A 21916-nucleotide genomic window follows, 5' to 3' on the forward strand; every position below is an offset into this window, starting at 1 on the left:
CACCTGACACAACAAAGGTTGGCACATGTTTGCAGCCTGCACGCTAAACTCCTATTAGGACACGACTTAGTGCAGTGATGTGCCAGAATCACAAACCGCAGACCACAATTGTAACACAAAAACAACAACTGGGCTTGTCAGCAGTACACAAATAGGCAGAAGTTTTTTTTTTTTTTAAGGAGATCGGCTGAGCCATTATCATACCATATTTAACTATGTGCTCGTTAATAATTGAAGCTGAGTACGAACTTCAAGGCGTAACTTCTGGCTATTAGCTCTTGATAAGTTTTTGAATATTTTCTTTCAATAACCATATTACAATCGATTAACTCATTCACTCGCAGCCATTTTCACTGAAGCAACCCTCTCCGCTCCCAATTTTGACAGATTTTGCAAGGCCCACAGAATATTGTGTTCTATTGCTATTAAAAACATGGAACCTACCAAAAGAAAGATTAGTCTGTTTTTTCATCACGAAAAAACAAACAAAAAACGTATCTGTTTCTGTTTTTCAGCAATTAGCATTAGTATATAGCAAATTTTCATCATTATTCACAAATATGTTTAAAACAGTGGGGGAAGGAGCTTTTTGCAACATGGCCCTGGTTGATCTCTTATACTCTGCTCCCACCTGCTGGCCATTTTTGTAATAACTACCATTGCAAAAATTGTCTTTAGTTCATAAAAAACAAACAAATATAAAACTGTATAAATACGTCTTTGGGAGCATGGTAATGTTTAAAATAGAACGTATTTATACGTTTTTGGGAACACATCAGGGAAAAGGCTTTTTGTCAGTTGATGGAACGGCAAGTGAGGTGTGGTCTCATTTTGTTGATGGTCCGGAGGTGTTCATATCCAGTTTGTATTTTGTATGTAAAACACTGTTTGGATGTTTTTTGGGTGTGACTACGGTCGCCAGTGATAAGTCGTTCTCGCTATGAAGAGGTTGTTGATCGCCTGCTGCTTGTCCTCGTTAAAAAATTAGCGCTCCATTGCCTCCAACACCACTTTGCGACAGGAACTTCTGACTCGACCGGCGCCGAGCACAAAACTTTTCGGATGGATCGCAGGGCAGCAGCCTATGTCGTAGCTTTATGATGCGAGCGTTGTGAGTTAATCATCCATTTTGCGGAGCATAATTTGCAGTCTCCACATGGCTTACGTTGCTCCTACACTTAAAAGTCTTGTGGTATCAGTGTGTAACTGTCAAAACTAAGCACCAGTATCGGTATCGCCCTAGTGCATACCTAGTTACAGGACAGTTTGATAAAGTTCTGTTTCACCATAAAATATAAATTATTTTAAAATGACAGCTATGTCGTGAAATTAATGATGCAGTCTTCTGGGTCTGCTCGACAATTATATAAATAATTTCAGTCTTTCTTCACTACATTTGAACTCTTTTTCATTTAATCCTCTCTGCCTCCCTCTGTCACAGCCAGACACTGAGAGGCTCTGACTTTGATTAATGGCGAGCCAAGCTCTGTATTAAAAGCCAGGGGCAGCAAGTTGGGCCAGATAAAAGTAGAGCACGGTAGCGATGGACGGGAGGGGGAGAGAAGAGAGCAGGACATAGTCACCAATCATTGTCAGCATCACTGTCCCCGGGTGACAGTGGGGGACACACTTGGAGGGGACAGCGGGTGCGTCATTAGGCTGAAATTCAACCTCGTCCAGACAGGTTTTTTTTTTTCACATTAGATACAAGGACAATGTCGTTTATTCCGAATCAGTTGAATTTGATGAAAATAAATATGTTATACTATCAGACACAGAGAGCCACTTCTCTTGATATAATATGTACTCTTGTTTTGTGGAAAACACTACTTCACTTTTATATTTTTATGCAGGATCGTGAGTGATCGGCGGCAACAATGAATACACAGAGACTGATTTACTGTGCTAGAACAAATGTGCCCTTTATTCCCCGCAAACAGCAATCAACACACTTCAACGCTAAGCAGCATAATATGATCATCATCAGCGCTTACCTTGACACTAGACCGGAGAGCCGACGGTCCGGGTAGAACAAGCTGCAAAACGGCTGGGCGAACGTACTCTTCCCTCAGCTGACTCTACCCTGACCGTGTGCCGCTCCGTCTTTTATTCGTTAACAAAAAGGGGTGAGCGTGAGAAACCGGGCTGGCCAAGCCCTCTCCCAGGCACCCTCGAAAACATGTTTCCGAAGCAGGCAGGACTATAGTATAAACAAGGCATTCAACTTAAGAGTTCCCAGGTTGATTCCGCCCTTGTGCCCAGATTGTTGGGTACCTGGACTCGTACAACAGTTCAGGACAACAAGAGGTTACATGAGGACATATCAAACCATGGTTATTTTCCATTCAACTCTACAATACAAATCTGAGTGTATTTCTTGTGTGTATTAGAAGAACCTCAAACATTAGCTGACATTATCTAACTACAGAGAGTCCTCGAGTTACGGCGAAATTTCGTTCCTACGCTGGCGATGTAACCCGAATGTTGACTTATGTCGGATTTCACCGTTAAAGTCGATATGTACATCAAAACATTTTGTACAGTAATTTTAAAAAACATATTTGTGCGACCCGGAAGAGCCGGAACCAACATTTCGGTTTTTCGCACAGACATTCATAGCTGACGGACGGCAGAGCGGCGCTAATTCAAGCTTAAACACGTAAATGTGACGCGCCTGATGGCGAGCCGATCTGCTCGATGGACATGCGTTGCTGGAGGTAACAAGACAACTTAAATAATTTTAAAATGCCGCGATTACTGTGGGAAATTAACGAAAAAGAAGGTGCTACGGACGAGGCACGGGCGCCTTAAGTCGAAATGACGTAGGTCGCGTACGACATAACTAGAGGACTCCCTGTATATCATCATGCAGAATCCTCACATATCCAATGTCACAAATTTACAGGGAATCAAAATATGCCATCTTGCTGACCAGACACAAGCCTTTAAAACTTCACAAAAGCAAACGACTGTGGTTGCATCATCTTCCGAAACTCTTTTTCAAAGGTCTTTGAGCCATGAGTGAAACAATCAATCAATAAATACATAAATTGAACAATGAGCTGATTGATTAAGCAATGTCGTAAGTGGAAATGAATCTGGAAAAACTTATCTTCGCGGCTGACCAGTTCCTTCTGCAGCAGATCATTATAGCAATCCTTACCATTTTTTTTTTTACCAAATATATTTAATAGAGTTAAATTAGTTATTAGTTAATAATTGAGTAACCTTTTGGTCATTTTTTTCATTTAAAATTGTCCAAATGCTCTAATTTTAGCATATCAACAGTAACAGTAATTTGTGTAGTTCTTCATGAAAGGATACAGACTCACTTCTGCGTTTAATCAAAATAAGACATTTGCAAACATCGTTTTTTACTTTGGAAAACAATGACTGAACCGGTAACATAGTAAAACATCAATACCCCCTTTTAGAATCACTATTCGCATATGAAGTATGAAATAACCACCAATCACTGGTTAATAATTACTAATCAGGGGGGAAAATGCTTTTGTAATAATACGTTAATACAAAATTAAAATGCATCCAATTAGTTGATTAATCAATTGAATAATGGATACATTAATCAATTCTAAAAATATTCAATAGTGGCAGCATAAATCAAATGTATCATTGTAATCTATTTTCACTCATTGTGTGAAAAAAGCTAATGATTTTGCCACAAACTCATAGGAAAATCATACCATTGTCGCTGGCGTGTTACCATAACAATATAATGCTTTGGTACCCTTGAATCCTGGCTTAGCTAGAGAACATACCTGTATATTTTTGAGCCTGAAAATGGAACAAACCGGTACGTTCAAGTCCTAAAAACTTGTACATTACAATAAAGTCTACCCTGAGAAACTGAAGTGGACTTTTACTCGAATACAATTTGTGACTCAAAGATGACGTCCTTCGAAAACAATCCCCTGTTAAATTCTTGAGGTGTGGAAAACACAAGAAATGTATACCAAGATATGTGCTGTAAACTGATTTCAGATGCATACCCCTTGAATTTTTCCACACGTTGGAACCACAATTCTAAATGTGCTTTATTTGGATTTCATATGATGGACAAATTAGCACATAATTGTGAAGTGGAAGGAAAATGATACATACGTAGCCCCCTCTTGCGAAGCCTCCTACATAAAATCATGTGCAATTTACACAAGCTCAAGAAGTATAGATCTTTTGCAAGCCACATACTGCGTGTTCTGCATATGTGTGTATCATGTGTCATTTTCCTTCACATGTTCACGCCATTTGGTCTATCACATGAAATCACTTTTAATGATATTTATGTTTGTGGTTGTAACTTGACAAGATGTGGAAAAGTTCAAGGGGAAGCCAATCAAGGCTTACTTCTCCGAGCCTGAATGGCTTCTGTTAGAAGACTATCTTTGTCTTCCGAGTGTTCGTTGTTGTTCGGGTAGAGAGAATGTTGATTTTCTGAATACAGACTGGAGATCGGTGAACAGGTCATTCGAAGGATTTATTTTACAGAATATTCCGGACACAAGCAAGTTTACAGACAAATGGCTGCAGTCCCCTCGCAAGTGTGTAGTTACAGCGGACTCACAGCATTCTTATACTATCTTGAAAAAAACCCCAGGAAACAGGCCCCAGCCCTGAGTTCAATACACATGACGACAGCCGGAAGTAGATAAGACTTTTTCCAGCATATCATCCAATACACATTGACAGATGGCCCTTTGATGTGGAAATAGAGGAGACCCCCAGACCTCATTCAAACACTCACCAAGCTCTACTGAGGAATTTAAAACCGTTATGACTTAACTAAAACAGTTATAGCTAAATCAAAACAGTTATAACTAAATCTGGGCAGAAGACTCTCAACACTTCCCATTAAATATTGCATTTTTTGGTAAATGCCCTAGAAAAAAATGACTGGAAGGGCACAAAATGCATTCCCAAAAGCTACTTTCTGCTGCAAGAATTTCACGTGGAGTGGACCTCCCCGTGTTCTGTCAGGAACAGCATGTGCCTGTGGCCAGTAATTGATAATGTGGCCCAGGGAGCCCAACCTCACCCTGCTTACTGGAGCATGAAGCAGCCTGAGAGGCTCAAGTGCTGCAAGGTAACGCTCAGTCTTCACACTCTCTGCCGAGGGTAGGACTGAGGTGAGAGCCAAGGGAGGCAGATGTCACGGAATCCCTTCCGGATAAATCAAACCCAAATATTTGTTTTCATTTGAGCCTCATTATCAAGTACGCCAATCTAGAAATATTTACCCCAATTAAAGCCATAGAATAGGCCATCTAATTCTTACAAAACTTGGTTTGAAAGCAGATGCCGAATAAATCGCAAGTTTATTTTTTTCCTTTTACAGAACTCTTGAGACGGTAGAATGGCTTGATGTGGGTGAATACGAGATGGGAAAGATATTGAGCAACTACTCAGGAACTAGATAAAAAGTGACATTAAATGGGAGAGAGGATGTCATTTGCAGCCTTTTGAGTAAAGGACTCATTCAGAAAGATGGCAAGTTGAGGGCAGGTGGAGAAATGACGAGGCCTCGGCAGTGAGCAGGCCAACAGCCACATGAGTGATGGGCGTTAAATGTGGAGCACGTGCTCGTGGATGCTTTTTTTTTTTTTTAATGTCTGCAGATGGGGGTGGAGATTTCTAGTCTTTTCTACAAATACCAACACATTTAACTCAATAAGAGCCACTACAGTTTGTTTTTTAATCAACCCTACTTGTCTAGTTTGCTGATGAGAAGGTTTGTTAGGATCTATTACTCTTTGAATTGCCATTTAGATTTGTGCCAAGTCATCATTCATTCATAGTGTTGAAGAGATCGTAGGTGTTGGGTTACTTTTAAATATTAAGCCTTATTTAAAAAGAATGTTTCAGAGCCCATGTTTAATCTTTCTGTAAAACCCCGTGTAAATATATATGTACCCGTGTATAATACAATACCCCTATAATCACCCTTAAAAAGCTCCCCCCACCTCCTGTACTTGTGTGTAATACAGTGCCCTGATTTGCTGATCATTCTTTGATGACATTCTGAATTTTTGCTTAATTTTCACATGAAGCATGTTTTGCATAAACGTAGATGCGCTCTGTGATAACATTTGTCGTCTTTCATAATATTTCATAATATATTCAAACCATTGTTTCAAGGTGTTTAATTCCATTTGTACTGTTAGAAAAATTCCCAGAGCAGAGCGGTGTCACTAGCAAAAAGTACATACGTGAAAAATGTTGGTACCATACTGATGTCATTTATATGCAAAATAAGTCAGATTGGTCCAAATGTTGATCCCTGGGGAACTCCACATATTACTTTCATTGATTCTGATTTGACTTCATTTAATTGCACATAATGTTTTCTATTTGCAAGATAGTCAGTTAGCCATGGGAACACTTTTCATCTAATTCCAGTTTTCCTATCAATATATTGTGATCAATCGTATTGTATTTTTGTTAAACAAAAAGTTGAACATCATAACAATAAGAGCCAATTTGGAAAAAAAAACAACAACAAAAAACAATGTCATTTTCAGATTTAGTGATATCAAAATGCCTGAAAACCGTTGAACCTTTCTTGGCACCAAAATGTGTTGACCAGTGTGATCAGAGTGAATGATATGAATGAATAACGATTTAAAACATTCCAATAAAATGTAAATGCCTTTAAATCAAACAATGCCCCCCCCCCCCCCCCCCATACAATTAAGATTGTTCAAAGAGTTTTTAAAATGTTTTCCAAAATAATGACCTACCAACTGGTTTTCATTCTTAGATAATCAAAAAAATTTACTCAAATTTCAACTGAAATATTTGTGACATTTTAGACACATTTCTCCCCATAGATTTTGGTCTATAAGACAACGAGACGTCAAAACTGTCTTCACGAGATTTTACGGTTATTCAAATTTCCCCATTAAGCTCTTTTACTATTTTATGAAACATAAAATTCTGTGATCTAGAAACGCGAAGACTGCAATCCTCTCTTGGCAAGTCTGTGACATTTGATAACCTGACAAACCGGCCTAAATCACGTAGTAACACAAAAAAAAAAAATAGATGCAAAGCAAAACTTATCAGCGCCCGGGAAATTTATTTTTCCTTCGCAAGCAGAGGGTCTCGGTTATTGAACTCCTTTGGGGATTCTGTCAGCGGTGACAAGGCAGCGCTGAATCTGTAAATGTCACATGTGTGAATGTCTGCCAAGAGATAAAGATGGGGTAATTCATTCAGCAATGACATATGGCACTTGTTCTAGGTGAAAAAAAGGTCCAGAAACTCTCAAGTGTTAGTCTTAACTTCCCCTGGGTTGAAGATGACGAGTCTTTCTGCAAGTTTTCTTGGCAGTGTTTTATTGAACTAAACCTGAGCGACTACAGTCCAAGTCGGACACATATTTTCTACTTAAAGATTTTCAAACACACACACAATATGGATGCTTGCCTTCCGTCGAATAACACAGTCCCTAAGCGAAGGTCGAGGAGTGCATGAATGAAGAAGAGTTGACAGAGTAAAGGACAAGATTTTTGGAATGAAGAGAAAATTGCAGACTACCTCCGGTAATTGAGGCAGGCAGCTGAAGTCATGTCGCTGAAGCTGAAAGTATACTTTGCAGCTTGACCAGAAATGCAATGCAACACAGGTGGCTACATGAGAAATTATTATTCTTTATTTTTTATTTTTTCTGGAGAGCTCAGTATTGTTCATTCGGTAATTTTACCGATTTGACATGTCATCATCACTGCTCTTTTTTTTTCTTTTGTGTACGTGCGTGCGTGCGAGTGTGTGTGCATTCATAAGTTCACCTAAAACCAATTAAAAAATCCCATACCGTTCACCTAAACCGAACACTTCCAGCCAGTCGTGAGTCAGGAGACCCGAGGAAGGAACAAAGAAAAATGGTGAAATTAAAGAGAGAAATGAGACATTATTACTGATGGGGTAAAGTTAACATCATCCATCCATCCATACTGACATTTCCGGTTATCCACAGGGGGCAGCAAACTAAGCAGAAAAGCCCAAACTTTACATCTCTCCAGCCACACACATCTGATCCCAGGACGTTCCCAAGCCAGCTGCAAGACAGAGTGTCCTGGGTTTTCTTTGGGGCCTTCTCCCAATGTGTTGTACAGCCCACCATGAGGCTTGCTAAACAGATGCCCAAGCCATCTCATGTGGCTCCACTCAATGCAGAGGAGCAACGGCTGTACTCTGGATACTTGAGGGTGACCGAACTTCTCACCTTATCTCTACGAGAAGCCCGGTCACCCTGGGAAGAAAACTCATTTTGTCTTTTGTATCAACAATCGTGTTCTTTCGGTCACAATCAAGAGCTTTGCCTTTGGACTTGGCTTCTTCACCACGACAGGCTGCTGCAGAGTCTGCAAAACCCGCCTCTCCATTCTTCCCTCACTCGTGAACAAGACCCCCCCCAAGATATTTGAACATGGGGCAAGATCTCATTCCTGACTTGAAGTAGGCACTCCACCCCAACCTTTTCCGACTGAGAACCATGGCTTCATATTTGCAGGTACTGATTCTCATCCCAAGCACTTCACACTCGGCTGCAGACCTCTGCAGTGAGAGTTGAAGAAAGTGGCTTGGTAAAGACAACATGAAAAAGTCAAGATCGTTTGTCCGTCCGTCCGTCTTCAATTCCGCTTATCCGGAGTCGGGTCGTGGGGGCAGCAGCTTTTGCAGGGAAGCCCAGACTTCCCTCTCCCCAGCCACTTCACCCAGCTCCTCCGACGGGATTCCCAAGGCGTTCCCAGGCCAGCCAAGAGACGTAGTCTCTCCAGCGTGTCCTGGGTCGTCCCCAGGGCCTCCCGCCGCTAGACATGCCCGGAAGACCTCCCCAGGGAGATCGTTTGCAGAAGGATTATTCAGTCAGCACTTGAAATAAACTAGTGCTAAATATGAGTGGTCAGGAAAAGAGGTTCTGTGGAAGTCTGTCTTTTGTCCCTCGGGGTACAATCTACAATAATGTCATTGTCAAAGTAACGTTTCTAGAAGAGTATAGAAAAGCAGTACCTTTAAGCCTTCTGCCTCAGTGACAAGCCATTCTACTGTTAAAGATAAAACCATATCATTTTTCTGGGAATTTGGTTTCTCTGACCACTGGAAGTCGTCACGCATGACAACGAAGCGATCAGTTAGCCACCTTGATAGTTGGTATGTTCATTTGTGATATCCTCGTAAGTTCATTGTTCCATTTCTATCTCCGTTTTGCGTCTCAAATTAAACGGCTGGCACGCTGCCCTGAATGCGTAATCCACACTCTTACATTGCGGCTGTGTGATTACTGGACAATTAAAGTGGACTGATTGCATCAGACAGCGTTTGCAAAAGAGGTCTACAGTGCTTCCTGTTGATTATGATCATGTTGAGTTAAATTACCTTAAAGAGTCATATATCTTCCAAAGTTGGTTCATTTGGAAAACTCACCAAAAGTTCGTACAAACTTTAAAGATTGTGTATGTGTGTGCTTTTTCTTACAGCTCCGTCCATTGTTCCCATCATGCATCAGATCAGCTCCACCATGAATAGCTTCACTTTGTCGTGGCCGCAACCAGAGCAGCCCAATGGTATCATTCTGGATTATGAGCTACGTTACCATGAGAAGGTAAGATACTTTTTTTTTTCAACATTTGTTTAGGAAGAGTAAAGTCACTCACCTTCCCAAGTCCTGACATTCCAATAGCGTTGGTGCCTTTTTATGTATGCAGTCTCTCTGGATTGTTGACAATCTATCTTGCTGTTTTGCTAGCGACTGGTTAAAGGCGTACAACTTCTTACCAACCTTCCATAGTGCTTTCCACTCTTTAGTCTTGATCAGAGATGGCAAATCCAAGTCCAGAAAGTAAAAAAAACAACAATATTCAATATTTGGGTTAAGATCAGAATTCTGTTTTCTTTTTTTTTCTTCTTTTTTTCTGGAGAGCTCAGTTTTGTTCATTCGCTAATTTTACCGATTTGACATGTCATCATCATTGCTCTCCTTTTTTTTTTCTATGTGGGTGAGTGTGTGCTTGCCTGCGAGTGTGCGTGTATTCATTAGTTCACCTAAAACGTATTAAAAAATCCCATACCGTTCACCTAAACCGAACACTTCCAGCCAGTCGTGAGGCCGTCAGGAGACCCGAGGAAGGACCAAAGAAAAGAAAGGAAAGTGAAATCCGGTTTTCCGGTTTCTAAAACATTGGCGGTTACCCGTTTACATGCGTGGCGGACAGAGGTACTCTCGTTTACATGGCCAATTGTGTTCAATTGGAATATCCCGTTCGGATCGCGACGCGTGGACAACGTAATTGCGTAAATTGATGACATTTAACTTTCTATGGTCAATAAAAGACATTATATTTATGTCCCTCACCACACTAAATAAAGTAGTCAGTTCCCTCCTCGCTCCAGAGTGTGGTTCTTTGTCGCGTCGTCATGTTTGTTACACCGGCTTGGTTTTTTTTCCCGGTGTGTTACACGCCAGAAGCACGGACTTGTATACTTGTACAATAGGAACAAACAGTGTCATTTTCACCATAGAGACACAAAATAATGTGAAAACGCGCAAAAAAACAATGTATTCAAGCGATGCTCCTTTAGCGAGTAGGACTGAGCTGCGCATACAAGTCGTTACTACATAGACCACGATTCCTTGAAAATTGAAATAAGCAAAGAAGAAGAAAAGAAAAAGAAGATTGAGAATATGCACACATTAGAAATCAATGTGCCGTTCAATCGAGGTATTCCGAATGTGTTTATATGAGCAAGAATTATGGGTTATGAAAGGGGTAACCCAGGGGTCTTATTCGGGTTTTGAAAAAACAGTTCATGCATTTTTTAAAACCCGAATAAGAGCTTATTCGGGTTATTGAGCGTGCCAAACTGTAGCAGGGTTTTAACTTTCTGGACGTGGATTCATCATGGGGGCCTTGAAGGGTACGGTAGACTTGAGTCATCCTGTAACTCGGCTTTTGTTGTCGCTGTTTGGTGACTGTCCGCCCGTCCGTCCGTCTTCAATTACGCTTATCCGGGGTCGGGTTGCGGGGGCAGCAGCTTTAGCCGGGAAGCCCAGACTTCCCTCTCCCCAGCCACTTCACCCAGCTCCTCCGACGGGATCCCAAGGCGTTCCCAGGCCAGCCGAGAGACGTAGTCTCTCCAGCGTGTCCTGGGTCGTCCCCGGGGCCTCCCGCCGGTGGGACATGCCCGGAACACCTCCTCAGGGAGGCGTCCAGGAGGCATCCGAACCAGATGCCCGAGCCACCTCAAGTGGTTCCTCTCAACGTGGAGGAATAGCCCCATGTTTTATAACTCCATTCTGAATTTTATTTCTACACACAATACTAATGCATGAACCAAATTTATTGGTGTCTCCCAGTTTGATCATGTTTTCATTGTCTTTGCCTCTTGGCTCCCCTCGGGGTCCTGCTGCCGATGAAGCAAATGCGTTGACCCGTGCTCTCGGTCCTCACGGCACAGTGCAAGCAACCCGCCCCACTGTGAAAATGCATTGCATCTGAGGGGTGAATCGCATCGATCCGTCTGCTCTCACGCAATGCGTCTGTTTTATTAAGTCGCCAGCCCAACCCGACGGAGCCGATGCCGCTCCAGTATTGACCTGTAGCCATTTCCCAAGGCCTTGGATATAACGATAGCAAGAGATCAGAGGCTCAAGCTTCTTTTTCGGCCCCCTTGTTTGTCCTCCTAAAGCGGATCGATAGGCCGCGCCATGTTGGTCATGCACTTTTGCCGTTTATGAGATTTTGCGAGCCTTCCCTCATTCTTTGCTTACTGAATAATAGATTGAAATCCATACAGTATATAAATTATCATGTGAATTATTTATTTCAAACTAATTTTAGTAAAGGTCCCTGAATCAATAGCTGTAACTCAAATGTTTTATATATTTATTGCCAAGTCATTGCTTAGTCATGTAGTACAAACTCGGTAACGCTGCCCCCCCCCCCCCTCCCCACACGCTCTTGTTTTGCTTTGTTCATGAAAGGGATTCCAATCGCAAAGGACTTGAGGAAGCTTATCTTCCAGACAGCTTAGTGTCATGTAAATAACAATTATACAGCCTCCTATTAGTTCATGAATATCAATGAAAGCTAATCCTATTGATGTTTACGTAACGCGTCCTCACGCAAACAGATGAGCGCAGCGTAATCGCAAATTAGGGAACCACTAAGGACGGAATGACTAATTGCGCTGGGATCATTCAGGTAAACACACTCCGCCATATTGAATGCACATCCTTTTTTTTTTTTCCCTTCCCATTGTTCATTCGGTAATTTTACCGATTTGACATGTCATCATTATTGCTCTCCTTTTTTTCTTTTTTTTTTGTATGTGGGTGATTGTGCGTGTGTGCGTGTGTGCGTGCGAGTGTGCGTGTATTCATTAGTTCACCTAAAACCTATTAAAAAAAATCCCATACCGTTCACCTAAACCGAACACTTCCAGCCAGAGTCGTGAGGCCGTCAGGAGACCCGAGGAAGGATCAAAGAAAGGAAAGGAAAGTGAATGCACATCCGATGGTTTATGGATAGTCTTGGGTAGAACTGCACTGCCAATACGAGATGGATGTGTGTTTACTGTGTCTCGCCGTGTTACAAGCAAGCCAGTTCACGGAGATGGACGCCGCTTCTGCGAAAGTTCCACGCTGGTGTATATTGATGATGTGGCCTCTTACTGAGTGAAGGCGATGAAGACTTTTGCCACGTCTATAAAACACTCCCCTGCGCACTCCAGCAGCCCCTCCGAGTTAGTATTCTACCGGACAATGCAATCGTAAAAAAGGATACATCCTAATAAAAAACAAACACTTCTGCACTATGTTTCTGTTTCCAGCATCTCTCCAATCTGAAAGCCGTTTTTTTTATTTGGCTATGATTGTCTCAGCATGCCTCGCACAGTCAAGTAATCCTTAACGCTGCCGAAAGTCATCTTGCTGCAAATTCCATCTTGCGGGAGGTGCTTGCTTTCAATTGGCAATACCAACTTCTCTCGCGACAGCATGTTGTCACACCTTTATTGTCGTGAATTTGGCTAATTTGGACAACAACCAGGTCATTTTCTCAATTCTTGTGGAGATTGTTTTCTTTTGTAAATTTGTTGAAAGATTGTGACAGGATAATGGTGTGGGAAAAAGCAAAGCCCTGTGTCCTATTGAAATCAATTTTATCATTTTATTTAAATGGTGACTAACACACACACTCGCACGCACGCACGCCCATACACATAATCACCCACATACAAAAAAAAAAAAAAAAGAAAAGAAAAGGAGAGCAATGATGATGACGACATGTCAAATCGGTAAAATTACCGAATAAACAATACTGAGCTCTCCAGAAAAAAAAAAGAAAAAAAATAAATAAATAAATAAAAAATGGTGACTGTGAGATTTTGAAGAAAACAAGGAGGCGCTGCTCTGAAAGTACACTATTAACTAGGGGCATACTGTAAGTAATTAATCCACTGTAGGCAGAATGCATTTGACAATTTCTTAATATTTCTTAGACTAAGCTCATCATAACCCATTAGGGCCTAAAGTGCCTGGCAAAACAAGTCCCTAAAACCTATGAGTGACTTCAGAGTAACCCCCGGAAACCTGAAGTTTTCCTGGAAATTTTACAATATTAAAAACTAGAAAAATTCCCGCGGAAATTTTGAATGGGACTGCTGACTCTTGCAAGGTGGAAAGACGCATGTAGTACTTGTAGCAATAGTAGTAGTAGTATAGTAGTAGCAAGCAAGTACTTGTAGTAGTAAGTAGTAGTAGTAGTAGTACTTGTACTTGTAGCAGTAGTAGTAGTAGTATTAGTAGTACTTGTAGTTGTAGTAATTTTAGTAGTAGTCAAATGGCCAAGATGGCCGCCGACCCAGGTGAGCGAGAGGGAGAGAGTCCTTGGCGTACCTAATCAATTGGCCAAAATGGCCGCCGCCCTGGGCGAGCGGAGTGGCGAGAATCCTGTGCGTACCTAATCAAAATTTAACAATATTAAAAATGATTGATATCTCAGCTCCTGAAGCAGATCGAAACATAATTCCCCCAAAAAATTCAGAGCTTACAACTTTGGCGTTCACACAAACATGAATTTATTAATATAAACCTTTAATATTTTTGTTTAAAAATCAACAAACAAATGTCGCATCTGCTGGTATATTTACGTTCAACACTGGAGCGCATAGTTGTAATAACATCGGGAAATCGAGTGGGAATTATTCGTCGTCCGTTCCGTTACAAAGCCATTAAAATTTTCAACATCCTCATTGAATACAAACATATTTCTTAACAATATGTCCTGAACAATACACTCCCAGCCTTAATGGGTTAAAGATGTCTTCGACTTAAAAAAAAATGATTAGGACTGAGTATCGATTCTAATTCCCTCAATCGATTTGATTTTGATTCACAAAAGTTCAGCTCGATTCGATTTCGATTTTTCCCAAATCGATTCACTTCAATTCAAGCCGGTATTTATTAATTATGGAACATTAATTCTTCATAAATATCAAGGACATGATAAAAACTCAACAAACATTACATCCTAAATTAAATTAGAAGATTAGTAATTAATCCACTGTAGAAAGAATGTATTAAACAACGTGTTAAAATTTCACATAATAAGCGTATAATTAATTTTGTCAGATCTCGCTTACCCTGCCGGCGCTCCGTGCAATGGGTTGAAGTTCCCCGTTATCCCCACCCGTAGTAACATGGTTAATACAAGGGGTTGACGGGAACTCTCCAAGTCCACTGCGAGAACGATTCGTTTAGGTTCTCACCGCCTCGGCTTTGGAGTGTCAGCCCGGTCTCGCTTCAGATAAAACCCTTATTGAGTAACCATTCGAAACAAGAATACAATCTGAACACGCCCTCTTTACAGCACCTCCTTCTCTGGACGATCGGTTGCACCAGTTAAGACCCAAATAAGATCAGCTATTTTTGGCAAAATCGCTCAGGCTTGTTTACTTATTCTAGAAATAAGCCAAAGTAACTTTATAGGTTCAGGGAATAGCAGTTACCGATGGTAGGGTGTCGTCTCGACATCAAGTCTGGCAAACTCGTTTTTATTGGTCCTGAGGGTTCAACCCACATTGTTCCAAATGTATCAAACATACCAACTTAACTCATTTGCTGCCATTGACGGCTATAGACGTCAAAAATTCATTTGAACGATTTCTATTTAACATTTTTTTCCATTTTTGTTAACAAGAGTATGAAGACCTAGAAATAGTTTTGGACATTTAGAACAGATGTAAAATTTGTGATTAATCGTGAGTTAACTATTGAAGTCATGCGATTAATTACGATAACAAATTTTAATCGCCTGATGCCCCTAATTCAAAATGAATGAATAAATAAAGTTTTTTTTTTAAGAAAAGATTATTAAAAATTAGGGGTGTCAGGCCATTAATTTTTTTTTATCGTAATTAATCGCATGACTACACTAGTTAACTCACGATGAATCCCAATTTTTATATCTGTTTTAATACAATTTAAAAAAAAAATCTAACTCTTGTTAACTCTTTCACTGCCATTGACGTTTATAGACGTCAAGTAAAAACCTACGGAGCACTGCCAATGACGTCTAAAGACGTCATCCAATTTTTTATTTTATTTTTTTGCAACGGGTGCGGGCAAGGCTTCCGGAGCTGTGGTGAAAGTTTCCAGCCGGTCTGTTGTGCCTAATGACTATTTTTGGCCCCTAGAGGGCAGCGATGACTCTCTTTTGACAAGATCGGGTAGGCGTCAGTAGAGGCGGAGCTAGAGCGTCGAGCAGGAGATGAGAATGGAAGACAAAGGAAAAATGGCGGCCGGTCGCAAGGAGCTCACGCCCGAGCCGTTTTTTTCAAAGACCAAAAGCATCGCTGAAAGAGCACATTGTTGACGACGATGATCATCATCGATGATGAAGATGAGGGTGGTGACTCCGTGGTTGGGAAGCATTGACGCGGCAGTAGAAGACGTTAGATGGAGCTAGATGGAGGAGGGAACGGGCAATGGCGAGCGTTTGCAAGCAGCTCTACACTTACAAGACGAAAGGCATCGACCAACGCTAAAATAGTACATTGATGACGACGGTGATCATCCTCGATGATGATGAAGGTGAATCCGAGCTTGACGGCGAAATTGGAACCGCTGACGCGGCGGCTATGACGGTGTCATAACGCGGAGCACAACCGAGCACGCACAGGCGGACGTTCGATCGGACGACGGAGAGTGCCCCGAGTCCAATGCATATTCATCGGAGGAGTGTGTACAGTCTGCTACTTGCTTTTTATTCCCCGGAAAAAAAGCCCGTCAAGAAAGTGTAACGTTTGCACGCAAAACGGACCAATGTGAAAGTGAAAGTAAACTGTTGTGCGAGTCCTGGCGTCCTTGCACGCAGGAGAGCGTTACAAAAGGAAAAACTGTATTTGAAACATCCACATAATTGTAAGTAGTACCACAGTTGCACACATTTGTAAATAGTTTGCGAAATTGTTTTGTCAAATTGTTACACTGTTGAATGGAAATAAACGTATTTTGCAATCAAAAAACACTTTTTCATTGTTGGTGAAAGCGTTTTACAGAAGTAAAGCACTATTTAGGTGTTTGTGGCATCATTCATGGACAAAAAGAAGTGTACAATTCACTAGAGTGCATGAAATAACATCGTTTCACAAAAAGCTCTTTTTCTCCGTTTTTTGTTTCAAAACAGAGAATTTCGGTGAAAGTAACCATTTTCTATTGTTGATTACTGAAGAACGGAATAAGGTAGAAACAAACATTTTCTGTGGACCTTGAAAGATCACTCAAAATGCTTAAATCGGCTGGCAGTGGGGACAACCCGTTTCTGAAAACGTCTGGCAGTGAAAGAGTTAATAAAAGTGGGAAAAAATGTTTAACTAATAAAAATAGTTAAAATGATTTTTTTTTTTATGTCTATAGCCGTCAATGGCAGTGAATGAGTTCAACTATCGCCTCTCGTGACATGACTTCAGGACACGTTACATCAATCTTGTGATACATTTCTATTTCTCTATCCCTCATAACACCATTGAGCGCGGTTCCACGTTGTTCAGTTCAAGCAACATGCACGTTACACGACAATTTAAAGATGTCTTCGGCGTAAAGAAATGATCATAGTGGACATCATAGTGTGGAAAAACAATACCCTCCATGTACGATTGAACTCCACGACATTCAAATGGCATCCATTTTGACTGTAAAATCTCTTGTAAAACAAGCAGGCATTGCCAAAGGCTTTGCATGCAAATTTAATTAAAATACAAATACGCCTGAAGGCCCCTCTCACCTCCTCAAACCACCTGATGCAAGTTTAAAGCAAGTGGTCTCAGCATGCTCAAATTAAAGGTTCGAGAAGCAAAAAAAAAAAAAGTGGAATATTGTGCTTGTTCCACTATCGCCCCGGCAGCCGTGCTCTGATTTTGCAGAAAATTTGGGGAGGGTGGAAATAACACAGCATAGCAAAGGTCAGGCCCTCTATTAAGGCTGCAGCTGAACAGCCACTTGGGTGGGGGGGTGGAGGGGGGGGAGAGGGAGAGAGCTCTTCTGTCCTTAGACCTGGATTACAGCAGCACTATGTGCCACTTACATAATAGCAAATGTTTTTTTTTCCCTTATTTGGTACCAAGTTGGATGGACCTCCACAGCTCGGAAATTGGAGCTTTTCATACAATTATCAACTCAAACGTGTCAAACTAGCCTGCAGCGATCAAGAAGACGTCTCAGTGACAACTTTCGATTTGAAATAGAAAAGCAGGGCTTTGCGTTTCTTCCTTCCGAACTGCTTTCTTCTCTCCCTCTGTTTGTTTTCACGCTCCACTAGCTCGTCGGTCTCCAGGTGAATAAAATATAGGCTACCGTCATCAAGACAGAGTTTGGATGGAAAGGACTGAGGCAACGGAGGTTTTAACCACATTTACTGTATGAAAATATTTTTATTTCACATCCATCTTGCACACAGCGAGAAAAAGGTGTCCTTGGAGGACCTCAGGGGTGGAAGAATCTTTGTTTTAATTTGGGTACCTTTGTGTCTCTAGTTCATCATTAATTTATTTATCTTATAAAAAGATTAAATATTGCATCTTTCTTCAGTCATCCATGGAACCTCTAAATAGGGATGTTCAATACCACTTTTTTTGTCAGACCGAAACCAGTTATAAAATTTCTGCCCCCAAAAAACAATGATTGATCATTTTAAAGAAATACCTCTATATCTGCATTTGCTCCCAAAAACATATAAATACGTTCTATTTGTAATATTACCATGCTCCCAAACAGCTTGTTTTGTTTTTATGTTATGCAGCTTCTAAACTGAAGAGAATGGTTGAAGCAATAATAGTTATTACAACAACAAAAAAACGACCAGCAGCTGGCAGCAGAGTATAAAAGATCAGCCAGGGTCATGTTGCAACATGCTCTTTTTCCCAGTGTTTTCAACAGGTTTATGAATAATGATGAAACTTAGCTATATTCTAATGCTAATCGCTGCAAGACGGAAACAGATGCAAACATACTTTTTTCCTGATGAAAGAAGAGACGCTAATCTTTCTCTCATGTTTTTATAGCAATAGAACAGAATATTTTGTGGACATCGCAAAATCAGTCAAAACCCAGTATAACAGCCGGAGCGAAGGGGGTTGCTTGGATGAAAATAGCTGGAAGTGAATGAATTAATGGCAATTTCCTATTCTTCGAGTTTCTAGTTCCTGAACGTTACGGCTGCCATTGCAAGTACCTTATAAGGCAGAGTACTTCGTATCTAATTAATTTGTTTCCATAATATATTTCCTTGACTATTTTTTTAAATGAAGCCTCCTTTAAAAAAAAAAAATACAGTATACTACACCCCCTCCCCATGTGTGAGTGTGTCGGTCTGTCCATGTGTGTGAGCCTGTGAGGAGGACACATGGTACCCCACCATGCATGTCTTTGCGCCAAGTGGCCATGCTGTCCATTTTGCGTGGTTGGCATTTTGGTAAAGCGCGCACACACTCCAAGTTAATTACAATGCCGTTCCAGGTTTGTAGACAATCGTTTCTTGCTTTAAAAAAAATAATAATAATTGGAAATAGCGGACAGGAGTTTTTTGTTGCACTCACATTTGGCTCGTAGAAAATCACCAAGTTAAAGTGTTGTAGCCAAGAAAAGTGCAACTATTGGATCATCTCTGCCAAAAAATGACAATAGATCCACAATAAGTCCAATGGATTGTCTCCAAATTTGACCAGTGTTGATCCTTTTATGTGTTTCCAAGATGCCAGGTAGTAGATAATTAGTTGTTCAACACTAGCTCACACCTTTAGGCAGCCATTTTTTTGTCGACAATACTTTTGGTACAAACACACAATTTTGTGAGATGTCGTGACTGCACATGTTAGGTGTAGGGCTGCTCAATTATGAAGAAAATTATTTTTTATTTATTATAAATTATTATTTATTTTGGTAATAATTTAAATCACAATTAGGACAATCATTTGTTTTTTTTTTTGGTACAAAACAAGAAAATGTGTAAACATGTAAAAAAATACTAAGACAAATACATTTCTTTGAAACACTATAAGGGCTGTCAATTAATCAAAATTCAATTACAGTTTCAATTATTACACTCCACAATTACAAAATCAGCATAATCATAAAAAAAGATTATTAATACAAATTTTTTAGTTGTTTAAATGTATACATTTGCACCTTTTTAAACTTTAAAATAACTAATTTAATCAATTTTGTTTCATCCGAAAGGAACTTGCATAATTATAGTGTTTCATTTTTTTTTACATTTTTTTTATTCTTTACATTTTTTTTTTTATGTTTAAACATTTTTCTGTTTTGTACCAAAAAATAAATGATCGTCCTACTGCAAATGCTGCACTTAACTATATATATATATATATATATATATATATATATATATATATATATATATATATAAAAACATAAAAATAATTAATTCAGTTCGGTCCAAAAGGAACTTACATAATTATAGTGTTTCTGTGTTTTTTTTTTCTTGTTTTGTACCTCCAAAAAATCGATTAAATAATACTGATTTCACTTGTTGACAAAATAATCGTGATTATTATTTTTCCCATAATCGAGCAGTCCTAACTATGATTTTGTTCCTCTTAGACCAAACAAGATTTATTAAATTAGTCATTTAAAAATATTGTAAATTTCTCAATTTAAACAGCGTAAAATCCGTATTAATAATATTTTATTTTTGTTTACAATTATTCCGATTTTGTAATTGTGGAGTGTATTAATTGAAATTGAATGTTGATTAATTGCACAGCCCTATGTTAGGCCGCATGTGGTCCTTCGAATTCCCATTGGTCAGCATCAATAAGGCCCGCTTCATAAATGCAACTTCTTGGCTATCACCCGAACCTTCTGCCGAATACCACCTCGTTTTCTTTTTTAAAGCGTGTGTGTTTGTGTGTAATCCCCATTTGACTGGCAGCATGAAAGAGCCCTTCCAAGCTGGTCCACCCACAAGGGATGCTCCCCCATTGGATGTTTGCCATCTGCCGGGTCACCTGTCTTCCTCCCAAATCTCAACAGATGGAGGCGTGCGCGGTTCAGAGAGCTGCAGAGTTTGGGCGCGAGCTAATCTCGACCTCACCGAGTGGTCTATTTGCACTCAGCCGTGGCCCAAGGACCTTTTCGCTCATGGGGGATGTTGTCCGCTTTCCGAGTTAGTGTGCTTTAGCTGCTTGAAACTCAAAAATGATACATTATGTATCCAGTTCATTGACGGGCTAACAGATGGTGGATGGCAATAGACAAAAGCTCTAAAATGATTAAACCAGGTACGTTTCATTTAATTAAACAAAACAAAAAATCGGGGCAGCACGGTGGCTGACTGGTTAGCACGTCCGCCTCACAGTGCAGAGGACGTGAGATCGAGTCCGGGCTTCGGCCTTCCTGGGTGGAGTTTGCATGTTCTCCCCGTGCTTGCGTGGGTTTTCACCGGGTACTCCGGTTTCCTCCCACATTCCAAAAACATGCATGGCAGGTTAATTGAACTCTCCAAATTGTCCCTAGGTGTGAATGTGAGTGTGGTTGTTCGTCTCTGTGTGCCCTGCGATTGGCTGGCAACCAGTTCAGGGTGTACCCCGCCTACTGCCCGAAGCCAGCTGGGATAGGCTCCAGCACCCCGCGACCCTAGTGAGGAAAAGCGGCCAAGAAAATGGATGGATGGATGGAAAACAAAAAATCCTGAAATAAAATGTTCTCCAGCTTCGAGCCCCAAAATTTGTCTTCATCAAGCCAATAAGAGCAAATGTGATTGTGTGTGTTTAATTTGATAACCACAAGAGCAAACCAAGCAGAATGAAGCAATTCAACAAAGCTATTTTCCCTTGTAGTCGTACACAGTCCAGTTGAGAAAATTACGAAACCGCATTTTCATTTTCGTGGAAACATACAAGCGCCCCCCTGTAGATCTTTTGAACAGTACGTCTTCATCAAGCAATCATCAGCCTGCAGCCTCGGGTGCAATGTGGTGTGCTCTTATTTTCAGGCTGTCATATTCACTCTGTGTAAGGGGATGATGACAGCCTTAAGTAATTACTGATGGCCCGCAGCATATTAGCACCTAACCCAAGACAAACTATCGGACATGCGCCGCCTCTACAGTAGTACAAACTGCTGTTACATACAGTGAGTAGTAGTGCACTTAAAAATATATAATTGTTGATGGGAATGGACAATAGATTTACATCTAAGAAACTTGGGACACCAATTAACGAACCGCCAGGCTTCTTGTTCTTTCTTCCTTTCTTGGTCATTGTTATTATTTTTTCTCAGACGGTGACTGTAAAGACTTATTCCTTTTGTGTTTTTACACACTTGGCCAATAAATCTTGATTCTGATGTGAAAGTAGTCTTTAGTATGCCTTCAGCCCT

The 21916-nt window shown here is 40.5% G+C and overlaps 1 protein-coding gene across 3 annotated transcripts in view; it reads left to right on the forward strand.

The window, feature by feature from the left end:
* The window catches only part of ephb1 (EPH receptor B1), a 275249-nt gene that overhangs the window by 188470 nt on the left and 64863 nt on the right, over window positions 1-21916 (forward strand). For all 3 annotated transcript variants that reach the window (XM_077555878.1, XM_077555879.1, XM_077555880.1), the window contains exon 6: window positions 9498-9622. In XM_077555878.1, coding sequence (XP_077412004.1) covers window positions 9498-9622 — 125 coding nt within the window. The remainder of the gene's footprint in view (window positions 1-9497; window positions 9623-21916) is intronic.

The sequence above is a fragment of the Vanacampus margaritifer genome, chromosome 2 (genome assembly GCF_051991255.1).
Source record: "Vanacampus margaritifer isolate UIUO_Vmar chromosome 2, RoL_Vmar_1.0, whole genome shotgun sequence".
NCBI classification, from domain to species: domain Eukaryota; kingdom Metazoa; phylum Chordata; class Actinopteri; order Syngnathiformes; family Syngnathidae; genus Vanacampus; species Vanacampus margaritifer.